The sequence below is a fragment of the Antennarius striatus genome, chromosome 9, assembly GCF_040054535.1.
Source record: "Antennarius striatus isolate MH-2024 chromosome 9, ASM4005453v1, whole genome shotgun sequence".
Taxonomy (NCBI): domain Eukaryota; kingdom Metazoa; phylum Chordata; class Actinopteri; order Lophiiformes; family Antennariidae; genus Antennarius; species Antennarius striatus.
In genome coordinates, this window is record NC_090784.1 from 23,554,370 (window position 1) to 23,575,864 (window position 21,495).

The 21,495-nt window shown below is 47.0% G+C and overlaps 2 protein-coding genes across 4 annotated transcripts; both read left to right on the forward strand.

Moving 5' to 3' along the window:
• The first annotated feature begins 6,734 nt into the window (after positions 1-6,734).
• On the forward strand, positions 6,735-16,761 carry dpy19l1l (dpy-19-like 1, like (H. sapiens)). Of its 3 annotated transcripts, none has more exons than XM_068322795.1 (22): positions 6,735-7,139; positions 7,413-7,437; positions 8,077-8,164; positions 9,006-9,143; positions 9,397-9,517; positions 9,976-10,069; positions 10,176-10,233; positions 10,581-10,672; positions 10,766-10,865; positions 11,159-11,236; positions 12,001-12,087; positions 12,163-12,222; positions 12,299-12,379; positions 12,459-12,560; positions 12,634-12,705; positions 13,536-13,606; positions 13,685-13,709; positions 13,810-13,929; positions 14,022-14,196; positions 14,281-14,380; positions 14,454-14,579; positions 14,810-16,761. In XM_068322795.1, exons 1-22 carry the CDS (start codon positions 6,914-6,916, stop codon positions 14,979-14,981), a joined length of 2,211 nt encoding a protein of 736 aa, XP_068178896.1. In that variant the 5' UTR covers positions 6,735-6,913; the 3' UTR covers positions 14,982-16,761. The 3 variants fall into 3 exon arrangements, with proteins under 3 accessions (XP_068178896.1, XP_068178897.1, XP_068178898.1); XM_068322796.1 differs by lacking the exon at positions 6,735-7,139 and adding an exon at positions 7,158-7,348; XM_068322797.1 differs by lacking the exons at positions 6,735-7,139; positions 7,413-7,437 and adding an exon at positions 7,158-7,348.
• Positions 16,762-18,264: 1,503 nt separating this feature from the next.
• LOC137600914 (fucolectin-1-like) lies at positions 18,265-21,287 on the forward strand. The gene is made up of 6 exons (XM_068322811.1): positions 18,265-18,357; positions 18,672-18,736; positions 18,831-19,113; positions 19,339-19,493; positions 19,578-19,857; positions 20,703-21,287. Exons 2-6 carry the CDS (start codon positions 18,676-18,678, stop codon positions 20,851-20,853), a joined length of 930 nt encoding a protein of 309 aa, XP_068178912.1. The 5' UTR covers positions 18,265-18,357; positions 18,672-18,675; the 3' UTR covers positions 20,854-21,287.
• Positions 21,288-21,495: the final 208 nt, after the last annotated feature.

Consider the following 21,495-nt stretch of genomic DNA (forward strand, 5'->3'; position numbering starts at 1 on the left):
TGTGTGTGTGGCCCCTCTGGCATTGTGTAGGCTCTGAAAGGCGGCGGTGGCTAATTTTGGTTAATTACATTACATCATCCTTCATCGGGGCTGCTGCTTTTGTCTGTGTGTGTGTGTGTGTGTGTGTGTGTGTGTGTGTGTGTGTGTGTGTGTGTGTATGTGTGTGTGTGTGTGTGTGTGTGTGTAACTGGTTTGTGTTCTCCATCTGCAGGGTGGTGACAGTTTTGGAAAGAAAGCACATTTACATTTTCAGCAGTCGTCACTTTTTTGAAGGCCCCGTTTGAGGGTCTGGACTTTTGTACCCCCGCTGTGAACAGTGTTTCCATGGTAACAAGCTATATAGGTGGGATTCTACCTCAGATGAGGGGGAACTGCTTCTCCTTTTTGGGACTTTTAAACTTTTTGTGTAAATCCATCCTACAAAATGACCTTCTATCTTCTGTTTCATGTTTTTTAATCTGTTATCTGTTACCAGACGAACTTCGTGACGACCTCTGACCCCTCAGCCTCGGTAGCTTCGCCGTGTCGGCGCTCTGCTTCAGGGGGAGGGGGGGCTCGTCCAGTCATGTGACCTCACGCTCTGCACATCGGTCTAATCACGGGGAAGGGTCGATCACACGGCAGGAAATCGCAGCGCGGGGCCAAAGGAAACAATCTTTCTGCACCGACTTAAGCCAATCACGCCCCCCCCCCCACCCGCCCCCGACTCAACGCTTGGCCTCTCGCCCCCCCCCCCACCCCCCTTTCTCTCTTTTCAGCCTTTCTTCTTCTGTCAGACATGAACTCAAGAAAATACGATCCGTCTCTGAGTGGTTCTTTAATATTTACCTCCTTTGATTTTGTTAAAGTTTTGTATCATAGAAAACATTTTGTGTTTTTTTTATTTTAATTACAGAACTTTTAGAAAAATAACAAAACAATCTGCGTTTTGACACGAGATCGTTTTGACTCTCAAACACATTGAGTCTATTTTATTTTATTATTTATTCTATAATCACTATCAGGGGGCCATGTAAATCACATGCGTAGATCAAGACTGACCTTGATCTATTCTCCTTTGATTGGTATTACTGCATGATCAAAGGAGAGTAGATTAAAAGAGAGCAGGTCAAAGCCACCGACCTTGATCTACTCTCTTTTGATTGTATCTGTATGTTTAAAGGAGAGTAGATCAAAAGAGAGTAGGTCAAATCCACTCCAGTTTCCTAAAGGGAGATATTTTTATTTTCATGGTATTTTCTATAATCCCACGGAATTCCTGACCCAGTTTCCGGGGGGGTCGTTTTCTTCTTCAGTCTTTAACGTAGAAGGAACCCTCATTCAGCTCTGGTTCCGCTCCTGACCGGCTGGCGCTGATAATCATCTGATGAACCCGTTAGCTTTAATGAGATGGAGCGGCGCCGGTGATGCGGATCGGACGCCGTTGCCCCCCCACCCCCCCGTTTATCGCCCCATCAGTGGAGCGGCAGGTGAAGCGGCTTTTGTTCGGGGAAGTGAGGGATTCAAACACTGGAGGTCAAGGTGCGCCGCTAATCCGGGCAGCTGTGTTACCAGGATTAAGACGAGGCCGAGGGCCGCTTGCTCCGTCCACCTGAAACAGGTGTTGCCATGGCGATAGCCTGGAAAATGGGTGGCACTGGTACAGGATGCAAAAACTCTTAGTTCATCAGAAAGTCTGGAACCCCTTCACGGTTGTTTTTATGATTAAATATTGACTCAAAAGTTTTAAAAATGAAGTAAAATAATTAAATCAAAATAACAGAATTTAAAAATATACGTTAGTAGATTTAGAGATAAATGGAATAGGAGGAACATTTTGGATGTGACATCCAGTGTTGGTGTGTGTGTCACCCCTCCCCTCCAATGCCTTGTGACTGATGTAGTGTTGTGGCCCCCGGGGGCCCCTCCCCCCGGGGGGGAGCGCTAATCAAATTGGTTACCAGAGAATCCTAATGGGCCTTAATGCTGAGATAACTGACACCCAAACAACGAGTGATCATTGACAGCATGTGTTCCTGCTGCGTGATGAACATGTCACAGCTGGGGGGGGGGGGTTAACTAGGCCCCGCCCCCACCAAACTCTGCAAATTCTCTGCACACACGCAGACGTTATTTTTATATTTAAAAAGACAAAAATTGTTGAATTTGTACTAAACTAGTCAATAAATACCGTGAATTATTTTTTTATTGTTGTTTTACAGCTTCTTTGTTTCAGGAATTCATCTCTAACATCCTGTTTCACGATCTTAAAAGGATTTCTTTGCTTCAGCAACTGATTCTAAAAACCCTGGCGACCTGATTGGCTAATAGACACCGTCACATGTTCTCCAGAACAGGAAACCTGTTGCTGAATATTTTTAGTTTTATTTTCTAGATCTGTTTTCTAGTTTGAGTCGATTTCCTCACAAAGGGAACCATTTAGTTTCTGGAGTTTCTCTGCGACTATAAACACGGTTCCCGCGCCAACAGGCTAACGCTAACCGCAGCTAAAGCGCCGCGGTAACGGGGCGCCGCTGCGACCGGGAGGTAAGTTCAACACCGAGTGATTCAGACGCCGGTCGTTCTCGTAATTACCAACCGTTTCGTTTCGTGATGGACTCAAACACCCACGCTGTCGCGTGATTACTTTGGCATTAGCGGATGCTTTTCCTGTCCGAGTCAGAAGCCCCCCCCCCCGTCCTCCTCCGGCCATCTGGGAGATGTTTGCCCCCAGAGCTCCTGAAGGCCTTCACCAACACGACGCCTGGGTTATTTTATTCCGAGCAGACCTGCCAGTCGCTAATCGAGCGGGAGTTTGAGAACATACCACCATGAGAGCGAAGAGGAGCAGTAGGGGGTGCGTTGGGTATGGGGGGGGGTCGACGATGAGAGACGTTGAAGGCCGGGAAGGGGGTTTGTTCCCACGTCATGCCCACATGTGCCGGCGGTTTGGTGGGAGCGCTCCAACAACAACGGCTGCAGGGTGGTAGAACAATAAGCATCCTGTCAGACGCGCCGGGCGAGCCTGGTGCATCATGGGAAGTTTAGACGTGAGGAATAAAAAAAGAACTCATGACCCCTTGGTTTTCTGTCTTCATCCAAACTAAACAGATGAGATCAGACGGAGCATCAGGACATCCAGACCAGAGGCGTAGAGTCGGTCCAGTCCAGTAGAGTCTCACTTCATTTGTTTTTAATGCAAGAAATTAAAGGAAATAAGTGGATAAAATACGTTTTTAAGGCCTTTAAAATGTTTAGAAGTCAAACTTAAGCTGGCATCTGCATCCAGACTCAGTTGGTGGAGGTCCGAAATGTTTTGTGTTCCTTTAGTGACATCTAGTGGTTGGGAAATGAACAGATTCAGAACAGATTTTCATACAATAGAACCTCATACATTAGAACCTCAGGAGGTTATAAACGAGTTTCTTTTAGATTTTAATGTCTTCTCTTTGATTTCCTCTTTGATCTCTAATCTCCTCACTATATAAACTGCATTGGTGTCCATAGGGTCACCATCTCAGGCCCTCCAGTGCTGCAGGAGGCTCACTTCCTATTAATGAACAGGTTTGAGGAGGTTGTTTCCAGCCAGGAGTTCCTGGAGCTCAGTTTGCAGGAACTCACTGACATCCTCGATGGTGATGAGCTCAATGTGAACGATGGGAAACCCATGTATGAGGCCGTCGTTAGGTGGATCAGCCATGCACCTGAGCAAAGAGCCTCGCATTTACCTACACTCTTGTCAAAGGTATAACGATGTTCTGTCTTTAGGCTTCATTTAAATGTCTTTTACAGGAAAAAATAATTAAATGATACGGATGTCTGTGTAGGTTCTCAGTTCTCCAGGTCATGGTCATCCAAAGCTGTTTAAGTCAATCCACTGGACTTTAAGAAAGTTTCTTGAAGACGTTTCGTCTCTCATCCAAGAGGCTTCTTCAGTTCTGAAGGTGGCTGGTCTTGTCCCAGTTTATTAACCCTACGGGGTGTGGTCAGGGCTGTTCATATTGTAAAAACCATAGTTGAAACCTGTCTGGCTCCTCAAAGGTTGATGGGGCTACCAGGGGTGTCAAAGGAGGGTTCGTTGAAATAGGAGTTTGACCGAGTCTTTGTCTGCTAATGAGGGTCATTAGCATGAGGCACATCACCTGGTTACATGTTTAGGGAGTGATTATAAATGGGCAAAAGGTGATGTCACAGACCCCCCACACCCCAGTTCAGAGATGGCTTCTCCACTTTGACATGGATGGCTTCTGTCACTCCTCTCTCAAACCACCTGTCCTCCCTGTCCAACCTTGGACAACCTTTGACAGGGAGGACAGGGGAGACAGGGAACACCCCGCAGGGTTAATAAACTGGGACAAGACCAGCCAAAGCAGGAACTGAAGAAGCCTTTTGGATGAAAGACGAAACATTTTCAAGAAACATCCTCAAAGTCCATTGGATTGATTGAAACAACTTTGGAAAACTATACGGTTACCTGGGTGCCTTTATACCTGCAGCTTTTATCAGGATAAAGTAACAAAAAGATATTTTTCTCACGTAGTTTTATGATGAGTCCTGTTAATAAAAAAATATTTTTAAAGTTAAAAGTCATATCAGACTTAAACTGCTGGTTTTTGTTGTTGGTCTCCGTAACAAAAATATGGAATATCACAATTTCATCCTGTTCTATTATAATTCTATTCTGTCTCCTCTGTAGGCTCAGCTGGCCTTGAGCAGTACAGACGACATCAAGTCCCTAAAGTCCGATCCATATTTGAGGAACAACACTCAGTGTGTGCAAATTCTAAATGACATCTTGCGACTCAAACGTCAGCTGTCCAACATCAAAACACCCATTAGATTTTTCTCTGACCTCGCTGCTCGTCCTCGTTTGCCTAATGCCATCATTTTTGCTTTTGGGGGCTGCAGCACCAACGGTGTAACTAACATCACCGAGGTTTACGATGTCCATGCTGATCGCTGGTTGGACATTACAGATCGTCAGGAAAAGTCTCGTGGTTACCATGGCACCGTCTTCCACGATGGGTTCATCTACTGCATCGGTGGCCGTGACTGGGGGGAGTCTTCCAACAGCGTGCGGAAATTTGACGTGAAAAGATGCATTTGGCTTGAAGCAGCACCCATGAAGGAACCCCGCTGCTTTGTCAGTGTTGCTGTTTTGGACGGGAATATTTATGCGTTAGGAGGTCGTGATAGGACACGTTACCTGAGAACGGCAGAGCACTACAGACCTGAGACGGACCAATGGAGTCCAATTCAACCCATGCATGTGGGCAGAAGTTTTGCCGGTTGTGCAGCGTTCAATAAGAAGGTGAGTGAAGGTACAGAGCAGTTGTTCCAACACTGACAGGAAACATGGTTAGCTGTTCATTTAAATATCTGTGGACTCGACTATATGCTGGAGGTCATTCAATATTTGTACAAATGAGAACTCTTATATAAAAGAAAAGAGACAAAAATGATAAATGAGAGAAACATGAACTTTCCTTGGGCTTCTGCCCAGGTATTAATTGACTGCCTTTCTTTGTTCCTCCTTGTCCAGATTTACGTTTGTGGTGGTTTTAATGGGTTTAATTACCTTCAAAGTTGTGAATGTTATAATCCAGAGTCCGACCAGTGGACACGCTTCACCAACATGAGCACCAGACGCTGTGGATTAGGCGTCGTTTCATACGACAACCAGGTCTTTGCGGTGAGTAAATGAAGAACTACCCTAGACTGTCTAGTTGTTACACAGCCGTGTTCACAGTATGAACGTTTCTCAGCACGCTCCACAATATGTTACATTTGATTTGAACCCAAACACTCACGTGACTATTTTATTTTGTTCTAATAGGTCGGTGGCTACGATGGTAAGACACGTTTACGAAGCGTTGAGGCCTACGACCCCCAGACCGATGAGTGGCGTCAAACACCCCCCATGTGGGCCGCCCGCTTTTACTCTGGCACTGCAGTGATTAACAACAAGCTGTTTGTCATGGGGGGCTTCAATGGCTCTCACATCAATACAGTTGAGTACTATGATGCTAACGCTAACACCTGGACAAGAGCCCGTCCCATGGGGGCCGCTCGCAGCGCTCTGAGCTGCTGCGCCGTCTCCAATCACCCCAGCCTGAAATAACACACCGTAAGTCGTGACAATTAGAGGAAGTGTGAAAATTGTAAATGGATGTATGGATGATGGATGCTCAGGGGTCCATCATCCAGGCGTTTCTTCCTCCTCAACATCATCATCACCAACTCTTCCAGTCCGCCATCAGAACCGTCATCCACTCCTGGCTGACGCATCTCAGAGGGTCGATGAGATGGACAATGGAGATCATTAGGGTTTATACTTTTTGTTGTTTATATTGTATTATTTTACAGTTTTTGTTAAATTTATAGTCATTTGTTAAAATGTTTATAAGAAAACTGACGAGTTCCTGATCCCTGGACTTCATCCAAGCCGACCAGAACGTTACCCACACTCCCACCTGGCAGTCCAGCATCTGTCATCACCATGGCGTTTATTTACAGAGGAGGTGATATTTATTTATTATTTTATTTTATTTTATTTATTTAACTTGTTATTTATTTTATTTTTTATTTTTTTACTTTTTTTATTTCGAAATAAAATGCTGTTGAACCTTAAATTTCTCTTTGTCCTCGTGGACGGACTTCCGGATTGACTTCCGGTGTGGATAAACCCCTCCTCGTCTCCATGGCTACCAGGACACGCCGCCTGCAGTGGCGCCGGGCGGCCCGCAGGGGGCGCTGCTCCCCCAGCTCTCCCCTCGCTGGAGCCGCTGGTGGACGCGTCGCTCAGGTAGTAAAGGGGGGGGCAGATCAGAGGACCAGATACGGGCGACCGTGGAGCCGCTCAGCCCGCTGCCCCCCAGCCGTCCACGGCTCCACGCCGCCCCGCGTTCACCTCCACCCCCCCACGCGGAGAACCATGGTGGCTAAAAACAGGAAGCAGCCCGGGAAGAGTCCCGCGACCCCGGCTGACCGCGACCGCAGTCCGCTCGTCTCCCCCCCCGGCAGAAGCGCCTCCAGGCGGGCGGGCAGGGAGGGCAGAGCCCCGGGCGGCGGGGCGCCCCCCAACGGGCTGTCGGGGCTCCGGCTCCGGCTCGGGCTCACGCCGCCCGCCGCCGCGAGCCTGGGAGTCACGCTGCTGCTCGGTGAGTGGGGCGCGAGCTGCTAGCTAACGCGATGCTAACGCGATGCTAACGCGATGCTAACGCGGAGTTATCTCCGCGGAGCATCGGGCTGACGCTGGCCGCGCTAGCCGCGTTAGCTCCAGCGCTAGCTGCTTCGCTAACGTGGCAGCAGCCCCCCGCGCGCGCGGACAGGATGTGGGTCAAAGTTCAGCTGACGTTTCTCTGAGCGCGTGAGTTTCTGAGGTTTGTGTTTTTTAACTTGAACCGCGGCTAAACTGTCCCCTCCCCCCGCAGCGGCTCTGGCGGGACTCCTGCACTGGTGAGTCGGCTTCATCATCAGCTTCATCATCATCATCTTCATCATCAGCTTCATCATCATCCTCATCTTCACCCTCATCTTCATCCTCCTTGTCTTCCTCCTTCATCCTCTTCATCATCACCTTCATCCTCCTTTTCATCCTCATCATCATCATACTCATCTTCATCGTCCTCATCGTTCTCATCATCATCACCTTCCTCCTTCTCTTCATCATCATCATTTTCCTCATCCTCATCTTCACCATCATCCTCATCTTCATCCTCCTTGTCTTCCTCCTTCATCCTCTTCATCATCACCTTCATCCTCCTTTTCATCCTCATCATCATCTTCATCGTCCTCATCGTTCTCATCATCATCATCTTCCTCCTTCTCTTCATCCTTATCTTCATCATCATTTTCATCATCCTCGTCTTCACCATCATCCTCATCTTCATCCTCCTTGTCTTCCTCCTTCATCCTCTTCATCATCACCTTCATCCTCCTTTTCATCATCATCTTCATCCTCATCTTCATCGTCCTCATCGTTCTCATCCTCATCATCTTCTTCCTTCTCTTCATCCTTATCTTCATCATCATCATCCTCGTCTTCATCCTCATCTTCACCATCATCATCATCTTCATCCTCCTCTTCCTCCTCAGGCATCATCTCTCCCAGCTGTTTGAGAACGACAGACACTTTTCACACCTGTCCACCCTGGAGAAGGAGATGGCGTTCAGGACCGAGATGGTGAGTTTAAACGTTTATTAACATTTATTAACGTTTATTAACATTTATTAACGTTTATTAGCGTTAGTTAACGTTAGTTAACGTTGATTTAAATTGAAGACGCTCTAGCAGACTTTTTTTAATCCATTCACGCTGGAGTTTGAAAGGTGTTCCAGGAAGTGTTTGAGGCTCAGGTTTGATGTTAGGGTTAATTCAGGTCGTGTTCTTTCTTCCATTTTCTTGTCAAATTAATTCATTGATTTATTTCCCGTACTGCTTCCTGTTTGTGGGTCACGGGGGTTGCTGGAGTCAGTGGAACCGCTTCAAGGAGGTTGTGTTCAACACCCCCAACATGTGTCTGTTGGAATTTTGTGTTTGTGTTTGGCGAAGCTGGAGGAAGGTGAACTCTGACCCCGTGTGTGTGTCTGCCAGCGTTACACAATCGACAAAAAGCAAACACACAACCTGAGATCGGCTTCCAGTCATTCAGACTCTCAGTTAAAATCAATAAATTCAGGCTGTAGAGGGAGGGGTGGAGTGTGGCCCCGAACGTCTGGGCCCACAGAAAAGACCCCCACCGCTCTAAAGGAGTCCAGCGTGTGTGGAGAGGAGGCTACACAACAGCTACACAACACTACAGCTACACAACACTACAGCTGCTATACTATACTATAGGTTTACGTTAATCGGTTCCAGGAGACGCGACATAAGTTGAAAAACGATGTAAGTTGAAAAAGGATGTAAGTTGAATGAACTGTTAGGTGTTTTTAATGGTTTACTAGTGATTCCGGTGTTTGTGGCGGACAGACGTAAAGTGGAGGAAAATGACGTGAAGTTGATTTTTCCCTCCATGGGTTTCCAGGGACTCTACTATTCCTACTACAAGACCATCATCGAGGCGCCGTCCTTCCTGGGGGGTCTGCACGCCATCATGAACGACCAGCTGACGGAGTACCCGCTGGTCATCAACACGCTGAAGCGGTTCAACCTCTACCCCGAGGTAAACGCCGATCCGTTGTTTGCTACAACGACAATCAGGCAGGCTCACAGCGCCCCCTGGTGTTGGGGTGGCGTTCCTTCACCGGGTGTTTCTCACTTTTATTGGATTTATTTCTTACTGGTTCCCTCCGGGCCCCTACAGGGGGTCCTGTTTGTCTGGCCAAAGATAACGGGACACAAAGGCCTTTCACTCCTGTTTAAACAGGCTTAGATCCTCTGTGTCTGCCCCCCTCCACACCCCTAAACCCCCCCAGGTGGTCCTGGCCAGCTGGTACCGGATATACACTGGAGTCATGGGTTACTTTGGGATTCCCACTAAGATGTGCTGGTCCATTAACAGAGGAGAGGGCCTCACCCCCGTGGACAGCTGTGAAGGTAGGGGGCCGTCACCACGGCGACACACACACACTTCCTGGTTGACTTCTTTCCTGGTGGGGAGTTTTTAGTTAAATCTGCTGAATGTTCCTTCATTCCAGATGATACTCTGATAAGAATTAATGGTATTTTTAAAAAACGCACAACCCCCCCCCCAGAGAAAAAAGCTTCTAACCTTTTACAGTTATCTGACATTTCGTTTCCCATGAGGCCGATCTGCTGACAACAAACAAACAAACAACGCTGGGTGTGGGCGGCGGCACTCCGTCGGTCTCTTTAGGCAAACGAGGCGCAGCGGGGGCTCCCTTCACGCGAGCGCCGTCGATACAGGAAGCTGCATTTCCTGCACTGAAAACACTCCTTTGTCTTTCTTCCTGGTGTGTGTGTGTGTGTGTGTGTGTGTGTGTGTGTGTGTGTGTGTGTGTGTGTGTGTGTGTGTGTGTGTGTGTGTGTGTCAGGGATGGGCGACCCGGCGTACTTCTACGTGACCTGCGTGTTCCTGCTGAACGGCGCCATGATGAGCCTGTTTTTCCTTTATGGCGTTTACCTCAGGTGACCCCCCCTCCACCACTCACAAAAGCTTCCACCTTTCGATCGAACATCAGATTGACGATGATCTTTGACCTTTGACCTCCCTCGACCTCCACCCCCTGTGTAGCGGGAGCCGACTGGGCGGGATCGTCACCACGCTGTGTTTCTTCTTCAACCATGGCGAGGTGAGTGCGCCGCCCTGGTGAGACGGGGGCGGGGGGGGGTTCGGCGCCTCCTGCTTTGTGCCGTCGGGGCTTCAGCGACTGAAACGAATGAAAACCTGAAACGGAAACCTCTCAGAGAAGCAGACGGCGGTTAATAAGAGCCGGTTTCAGCCTCAAAGGAGCTTAGAGGCGGTTGTTGGCCGCCGTTCAAGGCTTGAGCTCCGACTACAGGGGAGTGTTGGTGCTTCAGATCAATGCGTCTCTCTCTCACACACACACACACACACACACACACACACACACACACACACTCGCCGCCTGCTTTCATTACGCTCATCGACGTTGGTATTTTCTGCGTGTGCCGTCAGAGCACGCGTGTGATGTGGACTCCGCCCCTGAGGGAGAGCTTCGCCTACCCCTTCCTGATCCTGCAGATGCTCCTCCTCACCTTCATCCTACGGTAAACCCCCCCCCCCCCGCCGTCGTCTTCCTCGGGCGCTCCGGTATACGGAACCCGTTCGCCGTGACGCTCCGTCTCCATTCTCGCTTCCAGGAAACGGAACCCGAGCCGGACCGCCATGGTGGCCCTGGGCGTGTCCACCCTGTGCTTCATGCTGCCCTGGCAGTTCGCCCAGTTTGTGCTGCTGACTCAGGTGAGGAAGAGGAGGGAGACTCTGGATCGGGGGTTGTGTTACCTCAAAGAACCACACCTGTGTGGGTTCAGTTCTCCAGGTTCTCCAGCTTCAGATAAAGAGTCACGTCCTCCACAAAGAAAGAGAGTCATTTTTAACGCCGTTTTCCACCTACAGTAACCCCTCGTTTCCCACCGTTAATGCGTTCCAGGATCACCTGGGAAACACGAAATTCCGCTCTATCGCGACGAACCATTTATTTTATTATTTACGGTAATTTAAACGTTTATGAACAGGTGTTCTCTCTCTTCCAGGTGGCGTCCCTGTTTGCCTCCTACATCCTGGGGTACCTCGGCGCCGCTAAGATGCAGTCCATCCTGGTCACTCACATGGTGGGTCTACAGACGGAGCGTTTCCTCTGCTCTAACGCGCTGCGTTCCGCTTCTCCTTATCTTTCCTGAGCCGCGAGGACAAACCGGGGGAGACGGGAGAGGCGTTCTGTTAGCGCAGCGGCGCTACCCGATTCCTGTAGCGTGAAAGACTTGAAGACGTGGACGGCTTGGTTCACAGTGCAAAAGAGAAAAGTAGATCTGTGAGGAATGTGTGACGATGATTGTGTTTGTACACTCAGTGTGTGTGTGTGTGTGTGTGTGTGTGTTTGTGTGTGTGTGTGTGTGTGTGTGGTTCTGGTCTCCTCAGATAAGGAGACGGGCCTTTGTGGTCAGATTTCACGCCCGCCAGCAGGCATGTGCACCGCTAACGCTCTGGAGCGCCCCCACCTGTTAACGCCATACCAATGGGACGCGTTTTATAGACGTGTGTTTTATGTACAGGATGAATGTTCATCGGTGTTCATCCTGTAGAAAGTTGTAACTATATAAATATAGAAACAGAAAATAGAACCTCGAAATACGACCAAAAAATACGAGTAAAATCCGTGTTGGCGGATGGATACGACATCAGTGAGACCGGATTCAACTCGTAGAGGTTCTACTGTAGTTCTACTACAGTTCTGCTGAAGCACAGATTATTTCTTCGTTGCCGGCGGCGATGATGATGATGATGATGATGTCTCTTTGAGGCTCCAGCTTCCTGCCAGTCTCTCGTTTGGCTTTATTAACGCTGACAGTAGGTCCACCCTCCTCTTCCTCCTCAGGTCACCCTCGCCGTCTGTTTCCTCCTGATGTTCGGTAACGCCATGCTGCTCACGTCCTTCTACGCCTCCTCGCTCGTCTCCATCTGGGTAAGCCGCCGTCCAATCCGGTGTGACATCATCATCATCATCACCGCGGCTGAGTTGTGTTGCTTCTGTCTGCAGGTGATCGTGGCGTTGAGGCATCGACTCGCTGGCGTCTTCAGACCGGGCGTCGTCACATGGGTTCGTAGAACCTCCATCGTCTCACCGTTGGACCAATCACGTCGCTCGATCCAACGTTGTGTGTTTTTCACCGCAGGTCACGCAGGTTCTGGGTTGGGTCGGCCTCACGGTTCTGCTCAAACTCCTGCTGTCAGCGATCCTCTGCGTCTCAGACGACGTGAGACCCTTCAGTTCGGTCGATTCTACCCCTGATGTGATTTTAGTATTGATCTATTGATTGATTGATTGTCCTACAGGCTCACATCAGCGGACTGATCAAGTCCAAGTTCACCAGCTACAGAGACTTCCACACCCTCATGTACACGTGCGCCGCCGAGTTCGACTTCCTGGAGCTGGAGGTGGGTTCAGTTCTCGTGTTTCACCCCCGGTGGGGGGGTCCGTCTCACCTCTCGCTCCGTCCCCCCCACTCAGACGCCGCTGCGCTACCTGAAGACGCTGCTGCTGCCCGTCAACCTTTTGGTGGTGGCCGTCATCGCTGGACGGGTGAGTCTCCTCCCCCTCAGGATGGACACGCCCTCCTGCGCCAACGTTAACGTTAATAACGTTAATCATTAATTATGTTAATAAGCTCATATTAGTACAGCTAAACCTCATCTGACGTCTCTAATTGGTTCCAGGAGACATGATGTAAGTCGAAAAAACGGTGTAAGTCGAAAAACAATAGGTTGAAAAACGATGTAAGTTGAATGAACTGGTCTCCAGACTAAACTGTAGATAACCGCTCCCAGTTCTGTTCTGAACTTTATTCATGAATGTATTTAAATAATATTTGGTTCATATGAATCTATTTTAAGATGACAAACAATTAAATTTTATTTTTTAATATATTAATATATATTTTTGACAGACACACGATCATCAGCCAGCGTGCGTTCCTGGGACACCAGCTTTAAATACTTACAGTAAACAAAATTGATGCTAACTTTTTCCGTAATGTAATATTGGGGAAAAAATGCACTTCCATTCGACAAAAATACTCACAATTCCATTTCACATGTCCATTTCTCCACTTAAATTTTGAATCGGTAAATCTCCGTTGTGTTTTGATCTCACGCGAGTTTCTCGTGTGATTCTGACGTGTTAAGATCGACCAAACGGCAACACGACGTCTGCTCGTTTAACACGCTGCAGCGAGAGCGAGGACTTAGTCTTATATAATCACCAACGAGTTTATTTAGGAGGGAGCGTGGGGGTGAACAGCTCTTTGTGAGCTCTAATCCTGTTAAGCCCCGCCCACGCGAGTGGATTGGACAGCATGGCGAGAGCGTCTCCACCTCCGCTGATGGAATTTGTCTTTTTTTTTTTTTTTGCAGACGATCCAGGATGTTCTCCGGTTCCTGAGGGACGGCGTCAAGACTGATGATGATGATGATGAAGCTGCAGGGTGAGCGTCGCGTCTTTTCGTTCAGAATGTCGATTAATCCTCCCGAACCGGTGACATCAAACATTCCTTTTGTTCCAGACCTGAAACCAGCGGGAAAGCCGAGGTGAGAACTTCTAGCGAGTCGCCGTTTAAACGCGTCGTCATTCGAAGCGGTTAGCCAGCTAGCGCAGCCACTTCCTGTTAGCATCCTCTTCTTCCCGCAGCTGGTGTACCACAGCCTGCAGCTGGCGGCGTTCACCGTCCTCGCCGTGCTCATCATGCGCCTGAAGCTCTTCCTGACGCCTCAAATGTGCATCATGGCGTCGCTGATCTGCTCCAAACAGGTCCCGCCTCCCTCCCCCCCGTTCTGCATTTTCTACTTCCTGGTTGGTTGTTTCGCCTGTTTAAAAACATGCCCCGCCCTCCTCTCTGTCAGCTGTTCGGCTGGATCGGCGAGCGCTTCAAACACCAGACCGCCGTGTTCGCCGTCCTCGCCATCATGGCGGTGCAGGGCGTGGCCAACCTGCAGGTGCAGTGGGCGATCATCGGCGAGTTCAGCAACCTGCCACAGGAGGAGCTGCTGGACTGGATTCAGGGGAACACCCAATCGGGTGAGCGTTCAGGCGATGATGTCAGGAGGGGGGGGGGCGAGGTCCCGGCGGCGCTCGTTTTTAACGTTTTGGCGTTCTGTGCAGACGCCGTGTTCGCCGGGGCGATGCCCACCATGGCCAGCGTCAAGCTCTCCACGGGCCGGCCCATCGTCAACCACCCCCACTATGAAGACGCCGGCCTGAGGTGAGCGGGGGTCACCGCGCCGGTGTGGGACGCCGCCGTCTGATTGGTCGGCTGAACTGCTGTTGCGTTGCAGGGAGAGGACCAAGCTGGTGTACTCCATGTACAGCCGCATGCCTGGGGAGACGGTGAAGAGGAAGCTGATGGCGCTGGGGGTGGACTTCTTCGTCCTGGAGGACTCCTGGTGCACCAGGAGAACCAGGTACCGCTAAACCCCGAGCGCTGTCTCACAGGCGGGAGCGGCTGTGTTGTAGTTAACCGTATATACATATATATATATATATATATATATATATGGCCTATTTTTAAACTTTTTTCACATATAAGTCGTACTGTTGGTTTTTGATGCGCTGTATTTCGTGGAAAATATTTAGCAAACCAATACTTAAAGTTCTTCATACTCCTCCCCTCGTCTACCCCCCCCCCCCACAGGCCCGGATGCAGCATGCCGGAGATCTGGGACATCGAGGATCCCCAAAATGTTGGCAGGACTCCTCTCTGCACCCAAATGTCCAGGAACTCACGACCTCACTTCACCACCGTCTTCTCCAACGACATTTACAAGGTTCTGAAAGTCCCCAAAGCGAGCAGAGATGTCAGATAACAACGCGTGAAGGTCTGAGCGGCTCCGGTCGCTTCTGTTTCGCTCCGGTCGGTCACTTCTCGGCTTTTCTTTTTCTTCCATTCACAACGGTGAATCAGAAATACGTTTGACAAGCTCAAAACGTTTCTTTCATTCTTGACTCAAACAAAGCTCGTCATCCTTATCGTCGTCAGTTTCTTCCCTGAGTCGAGGCTGAAAGGCTGCTTTTGTTAAACGTATTCTTTGTTCGAGAAGCCGTTCATACGTCAGTATTGTTTCTACCTTCAGAAATGTTTTTCTTTTTGAGCCGAAGAGGTAAAGTTAGCCCGGCGGGACCAATCCGTGATGTCCACATACTGTGAAGCAATACCTTCAGCAAAGTTGACGAAAGCCGACTTCTTCTGTTGTTACGCATCGTGTCGCCCTGTGAAAGGATTTTTCAGTACTGCCCTATTTTTTGATAATTTTTCTGTTTGAATGTTTTATGCAAACTTAAACGTGTTTAGACGTTTTCTTTAAAAGAAAACAGTATTGTAAGAATTTTAGGAATCGTGGCGAAAATTCATTTGAATATTATAAAAGTCCTAAAACGCATTTCATTGAACGTCTGAGTCCAGATGGGATTCAGTCGGTTAAGTGAAGTTTCACATGGTTGGAGAAATTCAGTTAGAACTGGTGGAAAAAAGTTTTTTCTGGCAAATTATTGTTAAATTTTCCCTGGATTTGCGCTGTAAGGTTTAGTAACATAGCCTCAATCTTTTTTTATTCTTGTTTTTTTTCTCGGTTTTCTTACATGTTGCCAAAGTCGTGTTTTTAAAGGTGCAAATTAGTCAAACTTTCTGAAGCACATCAGAAACGAGTTTCTAGTTCTGGAACAGCCAACCCAAAGCAGCGGTAGCAGATCTTACTTTAGCCTCGTGCTAATTGTTCGCTAACTGTTCGATCGATATTGCCGTTGTGTCTGTGGGGTAAGTACGGATCTGATCTGATGGAATCTGTTTTAAAAATGCACAGCGTAGCTCGTCTTGTAGCTCGTGCCGTCAGTAAGTGTCCTTCACACCCGCTTCAGGTTCAGTTAGCAGCGGCGCTAACGCTAAAATCACCTAAAACCATCCGAGGGAGACGAGTCAATTCACGTCGAGAAGTAAATCCCAAACTTGAGGTTTTGAAATGGATAAAAATGGAGGAAAAATGCAACACGACAACAATAAATCTTATAAATAAACTAGTAAATAAAATAATCTCTCGTTTCCACATCGAAGATTTGAAGTTGACTTCGACAGGATCTACTATTAATCTACTAGTCTAACCACAAACACAAATTAACTTCACACGTGCTGCTTTTGCTTTAGCCGCGTTAGCCGTCTACCTGTATGCTAAGCTAACCAATCTGGCGTTTCTGCGAGCTAAGCTAACACGTCTTCTTCCATTCTGCTTTTATTTCTTAGAAGCTGCATGATTTCCTCGGCTTTCAGGTATTTTTTTGTGTCTGAATTCGTAGCAGGTTTGAACGTTTTTGTCGATTCAGGTGAGGATTTTTTTTTCCCCCGTCTGAAACGAGGTTCCACGTTCCAGCAGCGACGTTTCTTTTTGTTTCCGATGCGTCTGATGTCAGAGCTAATTGCTACGTGCTAATCGTTCCCAGACAGGTTTCAGTGTTCCTGTGAGTCAAAGTGCCAGTTTTTATCGCAGGAAACTCTGAAATAAACAGTTTATTCCTGTGGCAAGCGTCGATGTGTTCAGGTGTCTTTTATAATATTTTATGTCTGTATTTTGAAAAAAATAAATATTTGCCATCAGCTCCAGCATTTTTTTTGTCTTCATTTCGTTTGAAACTCCTTTTTATCGTTCAGAAAGTCTTTACGAACTTTACGATGACATCAGGAGAGGAATTGATCCTCATCTCACCTGAGGATTAATTTCATTTTCACAAGGAAAGAAAAGCAACAGGAAAATCATTTATTGACTTCTTTAGATTTCTTTAAGAACAATTGATCAGAATCCTTTATTGATCCACAAGGAGAAACGGCTGCTGTTTCAGAACGTAAGAAAGTCAGAAAAAGAATTTAGAATTAAGAAAAAAGCAGAGAAATAATGAATGAAGAAGAATAAATAAACGAATAATGTATATTGACAATTAAAAGACTCATCACTCAGGTCTTTTTTTATTAAAAATTTAAAATATATTTTTGACCTTTAAACATCACCTAAAGCTAAAAGTTCCAAACAATTTACAAAAAGCAGAAAAAATAAAGCAAACTTTAAGAATAAATTAACAATTATTTAACAACACAAATGTTTTTTCCTTGCAATGGATCAACTTCCTGTCCGGAAACAAATGTTTTCGTTTTAAATGCAGGAAAAAATTGATAGCAGAGAAAAAAACTACACATTTCTCCTTTTCTTACTGAAGATCAGCGTGTGTGTGTGTGTGTGTGGGTGTGTGTGTGTGTGTTATCAACATATTACAAACTACAAAAACACCACACCACATTCAGTGTCCTCAGAGAACTCGCTGAACGTCTGACCCGTTGACACAACCTGATGCGACGCTTCCTGAAAACACTCAAGTTGTGCAATGAAATCAGACGACTCAGCATTTTCATCATTAACTGTTGATGTTCTTTTTATTCCTTTTCTGCATGTTTGGGAACTTTGCGGGAAGAAGGTCAAAGATAGAATCAAGGTCTACCATTCATGTTCATGTAGGTCAAAAAACCACCGAAGATCTACAAGCATTCTGATCGATTGTAACTTTGATGTCTGATCACTTTTAATCAATCTATTCAGTCAAATGTTTGCTCCTGTCCACATTTTCTAAGTAGCAGAAGTCATGGAGGTCGTCCAGTGACATCACTCAACACTCCCAAACAGGAAGTACCAACAAGAACTTCTTCAAATATCAGCAGTAAAGTTCTCTTTGTTCACAAAAACCCTTCGACGCTTTGATGTCAGATTTAAACGTTAAACATCAGAAACGGAGCCTCTGAGCGTTGTTTCCCTCTCACCGCTGATGGAGGTGCTTTCCTGCAGTCAGAATCCATGATTCACGTTCCCTGACTGCTGCTAAACGTGGAAGAGAGACTTTATTTCATGTTTTCATCGTTCATTTGTTGACGGTTGGAACTTTGGGTGACTTCTCGGTTTTAACTGGAATCAACTCTGACCCTGGGTTCACCAGTAGAGGAGGGAAACACGAGCATGGGACTCAACCAGTGTGACGCCATTGGACGAGGAGGAGGATGAATATGATCTGCTCGCTGCTGATTGGCTCCACTGATGCGTGATGAAGGAAAGAGACGCTTATAAAGAGGACGGAGGACGGTTGGGATATTTTTCTCTTTCGTCGACTCATCAGACTCCAGGAGGAAGTCTTCTGCTCGCTCGGGGTCTCCAGGTAACGGCCAGAATTCAACACGCTCAAACGCAGTCGGTCAAACTCCACGTCAGTTTGAAACTTGATTTGTTTGTTTGTGTTTATGACTTGAAAACCTTGTGATCAAAATGTGCGGACAGCTGGGTTTCTTGATGTTCCTGAATTAAACCTGATCAAACTCATCGATACGTCACCATGAAGCAGATTGATTGGTTCTCAGATTAAACTAAGAAGGTTTTTCATCTAAACTGAGCTTTTATTGCGGCTCCTTCAATCATGAGTTGATTTTAACAGAAATAGAGACTAAAAGAAGCCATTTGTAACGTGTCTGACAGAAACATGACGGTCAGGGTTTTGCTCGTGCTGCTCCTCCTGGGGGCGAGCTCAGCCGCCAATTATCGTAAGTATGACCAGTGACATCATCATCAAGGGACGCCACCTGATGCAGGTGCATCCGTTGACCTTCACGTTGAGTTCTTGCGTCTCGTCCGCAGCGAACGTGGCCTTGAGGGGCACGGCGACCCAGGTGCACTGTAACCACGGACTCGGGGACGCCTACAACGCCATCGACGGAAACCGTGACTCGGACTTCCATCACGGAACGTGTACCCACAACGAAGCGATGAGTAACCCGTGGTGGAGGGTGGACCTGCTGGACAGGTACATCGTCACCTCCGTCAGCATCACCAACAGAGGAGACTGCTGTGCCGACAGACTGGACAGACTGCAGATCTACGTCGGCAACTCCAAGGAAAACAACGGCTTAAACAACCCCAAGTTAGTTCAAGACATCCGTCGTCTTCGTTTTTACCTTCTTGGATGTTTTTCACTACGAGAAGTGTCAGGAGTGTCTCTCCAGAAACCCCCCCCGTGACCCTCGAAAGTGGAAAAAGCGGGACAACACGGTTCCGACTTGCACGTCTTTATGGAACGCTGGACCGCCTGACTCCTTAAGGTATAAAATGCGATTCCTGCCGTGGTTGAAATCCTTTTCTCCTTTAGGGTCGCTACGATCGCTTCCATCAGATCGGGGGCTACGCACACAAAGGAGTTTACGGATCGCGTGGAGGGTCAATACGTGACTTTGATGCTTCCTGGTTCGTCTAGGATCCTCACGGTCTGCGAAGTGGAAGTCTACGGATACCGAGCGCCGACCGGTGAGACGCCGACGTAACAATACGGAATAAATAAAGATATTATCCATGATAGCTAAAAAATGAGGAGTTGTGACCTTCTTGCAGGAGAGAATCTGGCACTCCAGGGAAAAGCCTGTCAGTCGTCGCTGTGGGAATACGGCCTGGCGTACAACGCCATCGATGGGAATCCCGACAGCAAGTGGGAAGACGGATCCTGCACTCACACCAACAATGACGTCAACCCCTGGTGGCGGCTGGATCTACGCAAAACGCATAAAGTTTTCTCCGTCAAGGTGACCAACATGGAGGATGATCCAGAACGCCTGCAGGGAGCGGAGATCCGGATCGGAGATTCCCTGGAAAACAACGGCAACAACAACCCCAGGTAGCTGACGTCAGCTCATTTTAAAGTGTTTTTAGCATCGTTAGCGGATGGCTACCTTGAATGTGAGGTCATAAAAAACATGATCATTTTTATTTCATGTCTTAGAAAATTTAATTCATCAACTTAATTTTTTTAAAAAGTAAAAAGTTACCATGAACTAGTTAAAAATGAGTTATAAACACCTACAACACAAACTAATTATAATCACGAGTTAAATAAAAAAATAATAATTTAATTTTAAATAAAATAAATAAATAAAATAAGGACAGGAAAAAATAAACTTAAGCAAAAGGTTTAGTTTCATTGTTTAACAAAATGTTTCTCATAAATTATGCTGTCCTTTAGCGAATTAGTCGTGTTTGTTTGTTTGTTTGTTTGTTTCTTGTTTTTCTTGCAACAAACCAGGTCAGATTTACTGATATGTTTTATGAAATAAAGCAAAATTTGAACATCTTTGAAAATGATTTCAGTCATCAAATTAAAAACCCACACCAACAAAACATCAACCCAAAGACTGAGGAACTGTAAATGCTAACATGCTAACTCCTATTTGCTTATATTTATTTAATTCCTTCCTGAAGCTTCATGGATCTGTTTCACTCTGAATACATAAACAACAGTTGTTAGCTTGTTTACTACGATAACGTCATAATAAACAAACGTCCTTAGCATTAGCAGGAAAAGCTAACTTCAGTGTTGCTACGTCTGCAGCTAACAGTGACTGTCGTGTATTTTAACTGTGTCGCTTTTTATTTTGGCTTTTTTGTGTTGATTTTATAACTCTTGAATACGTAACTTTTCGTTGGGTTAACGGTGTGACCTCTGACCCCCCTCCCCCCCTTCAGATGTGGCGTGATCACCAGCATCGCGGCGGGAGGCGTGTCTGAATTCCAGTGTAACGGGATGGACGGTCGCTACGTGAACGTGGTCATCCCAGACAGAGAGGAGTTCCTGACTCTGTGTGAGGTGGAGGTGTTCGGTTCAGTCCTGGATTAGACCTGACAACCTTCAACACGTTACCATGACGATAAAAACTGTACGAAATACAATCACATGATCACAAAAAACAAGTAGCTTTGATCTATGGTCTCACACTGGCCTTCTTCCTCGTCTTTCTACGTTATCCAGTTCCTGAGTGTACAAAAACTGATATTTGACCTTGATCTACTTTTCTTAGGGTCAAGGTCATCATGTCATTGGTCATCCCCTTTGCTGCCTGAGTCATGTGCTTTTTTTTTTTTTTTCATTTTTTGTATCTGCAACGGTTGTGAAGATATTTGGCGGACAAACTAACGGACGGACGAACACACGAACCCTGACAGTTACAGTACATCAGCGCTCTGAAGCGGGATGTGGGTTCGTCCGCTGGTATTTTCACTTTGTATTAGAATTGTGTTGATCAGGGAATAAATCAGTTTTTTTGTGCTACACCTCGTCGTTCCATCGTCTTTTATTATCTAAACATGAACACTATCGATCTGAAACAGTGGAATTCTGAATCCATACCTTCAGCTACAGCGGAACGAAAAAAAACCTGGACGACTTCCTAGTCGGACGTTTTTGTGGGGGACAACAAGCGGAAGTAAACAAACACGTTCAGTAGCGTTAGCTTCTACGTTCCTGAAGTCAGTGAAAGAC

What these genes read in the sequence shown, in the direction of transcription:
- dpy19l1l (XM_068322795.1), top strand. Translation starts at nt 6,914, where the DNA reads ATGGTGGCTAAAAACAGGAAGCAGCCCGGGAAGAGTCCCGCGACCCCG. An exon ending in CTTTATGGCGTTTACCTCAG is followed by an intron (nt 10,070 to 10,175) that starts GTGACCCCCCCT and finishes CCCCCTGTGTAG; the next exon opens with CGGGAGCCGACTGGGCGGGA. An exon ending in TGGTGCACCAGGAGAACCAG is followed by an intron (nt 14,580 to 14,809) that starts GTACCGCTAAAC and finishes CCCCCCCCACAG; the next exon opens with GCCCGGATGCAGCATGCCGG.
- LOC137600914 (XM_068322811.1), top strand. Translation starts at nt 18,676, where the DNA reads ATGACGGTCAGGGTTTTGCTCGTGCTGCTCCTCCTGGGGGCGAGCTCA. An exon ending in GAGCTCAGCCGCCAATTATC is followed by an intron (nt 18,737 to 18,830) that starts GTAAGTATGACC and finishes TCTCGTCCGCAG; the next exon opens with CGAACGTGGCCTTGAGGGGC. An exon ending in AACGGCTTAAACAACCCCAA is followed by an intron (nt 19,114 to 19,338) that starts GTTAGTTCAAGA and finishes TTTCTCCTTTAG; the next exon opens with GGTCGCTACGATCGCTTCCA.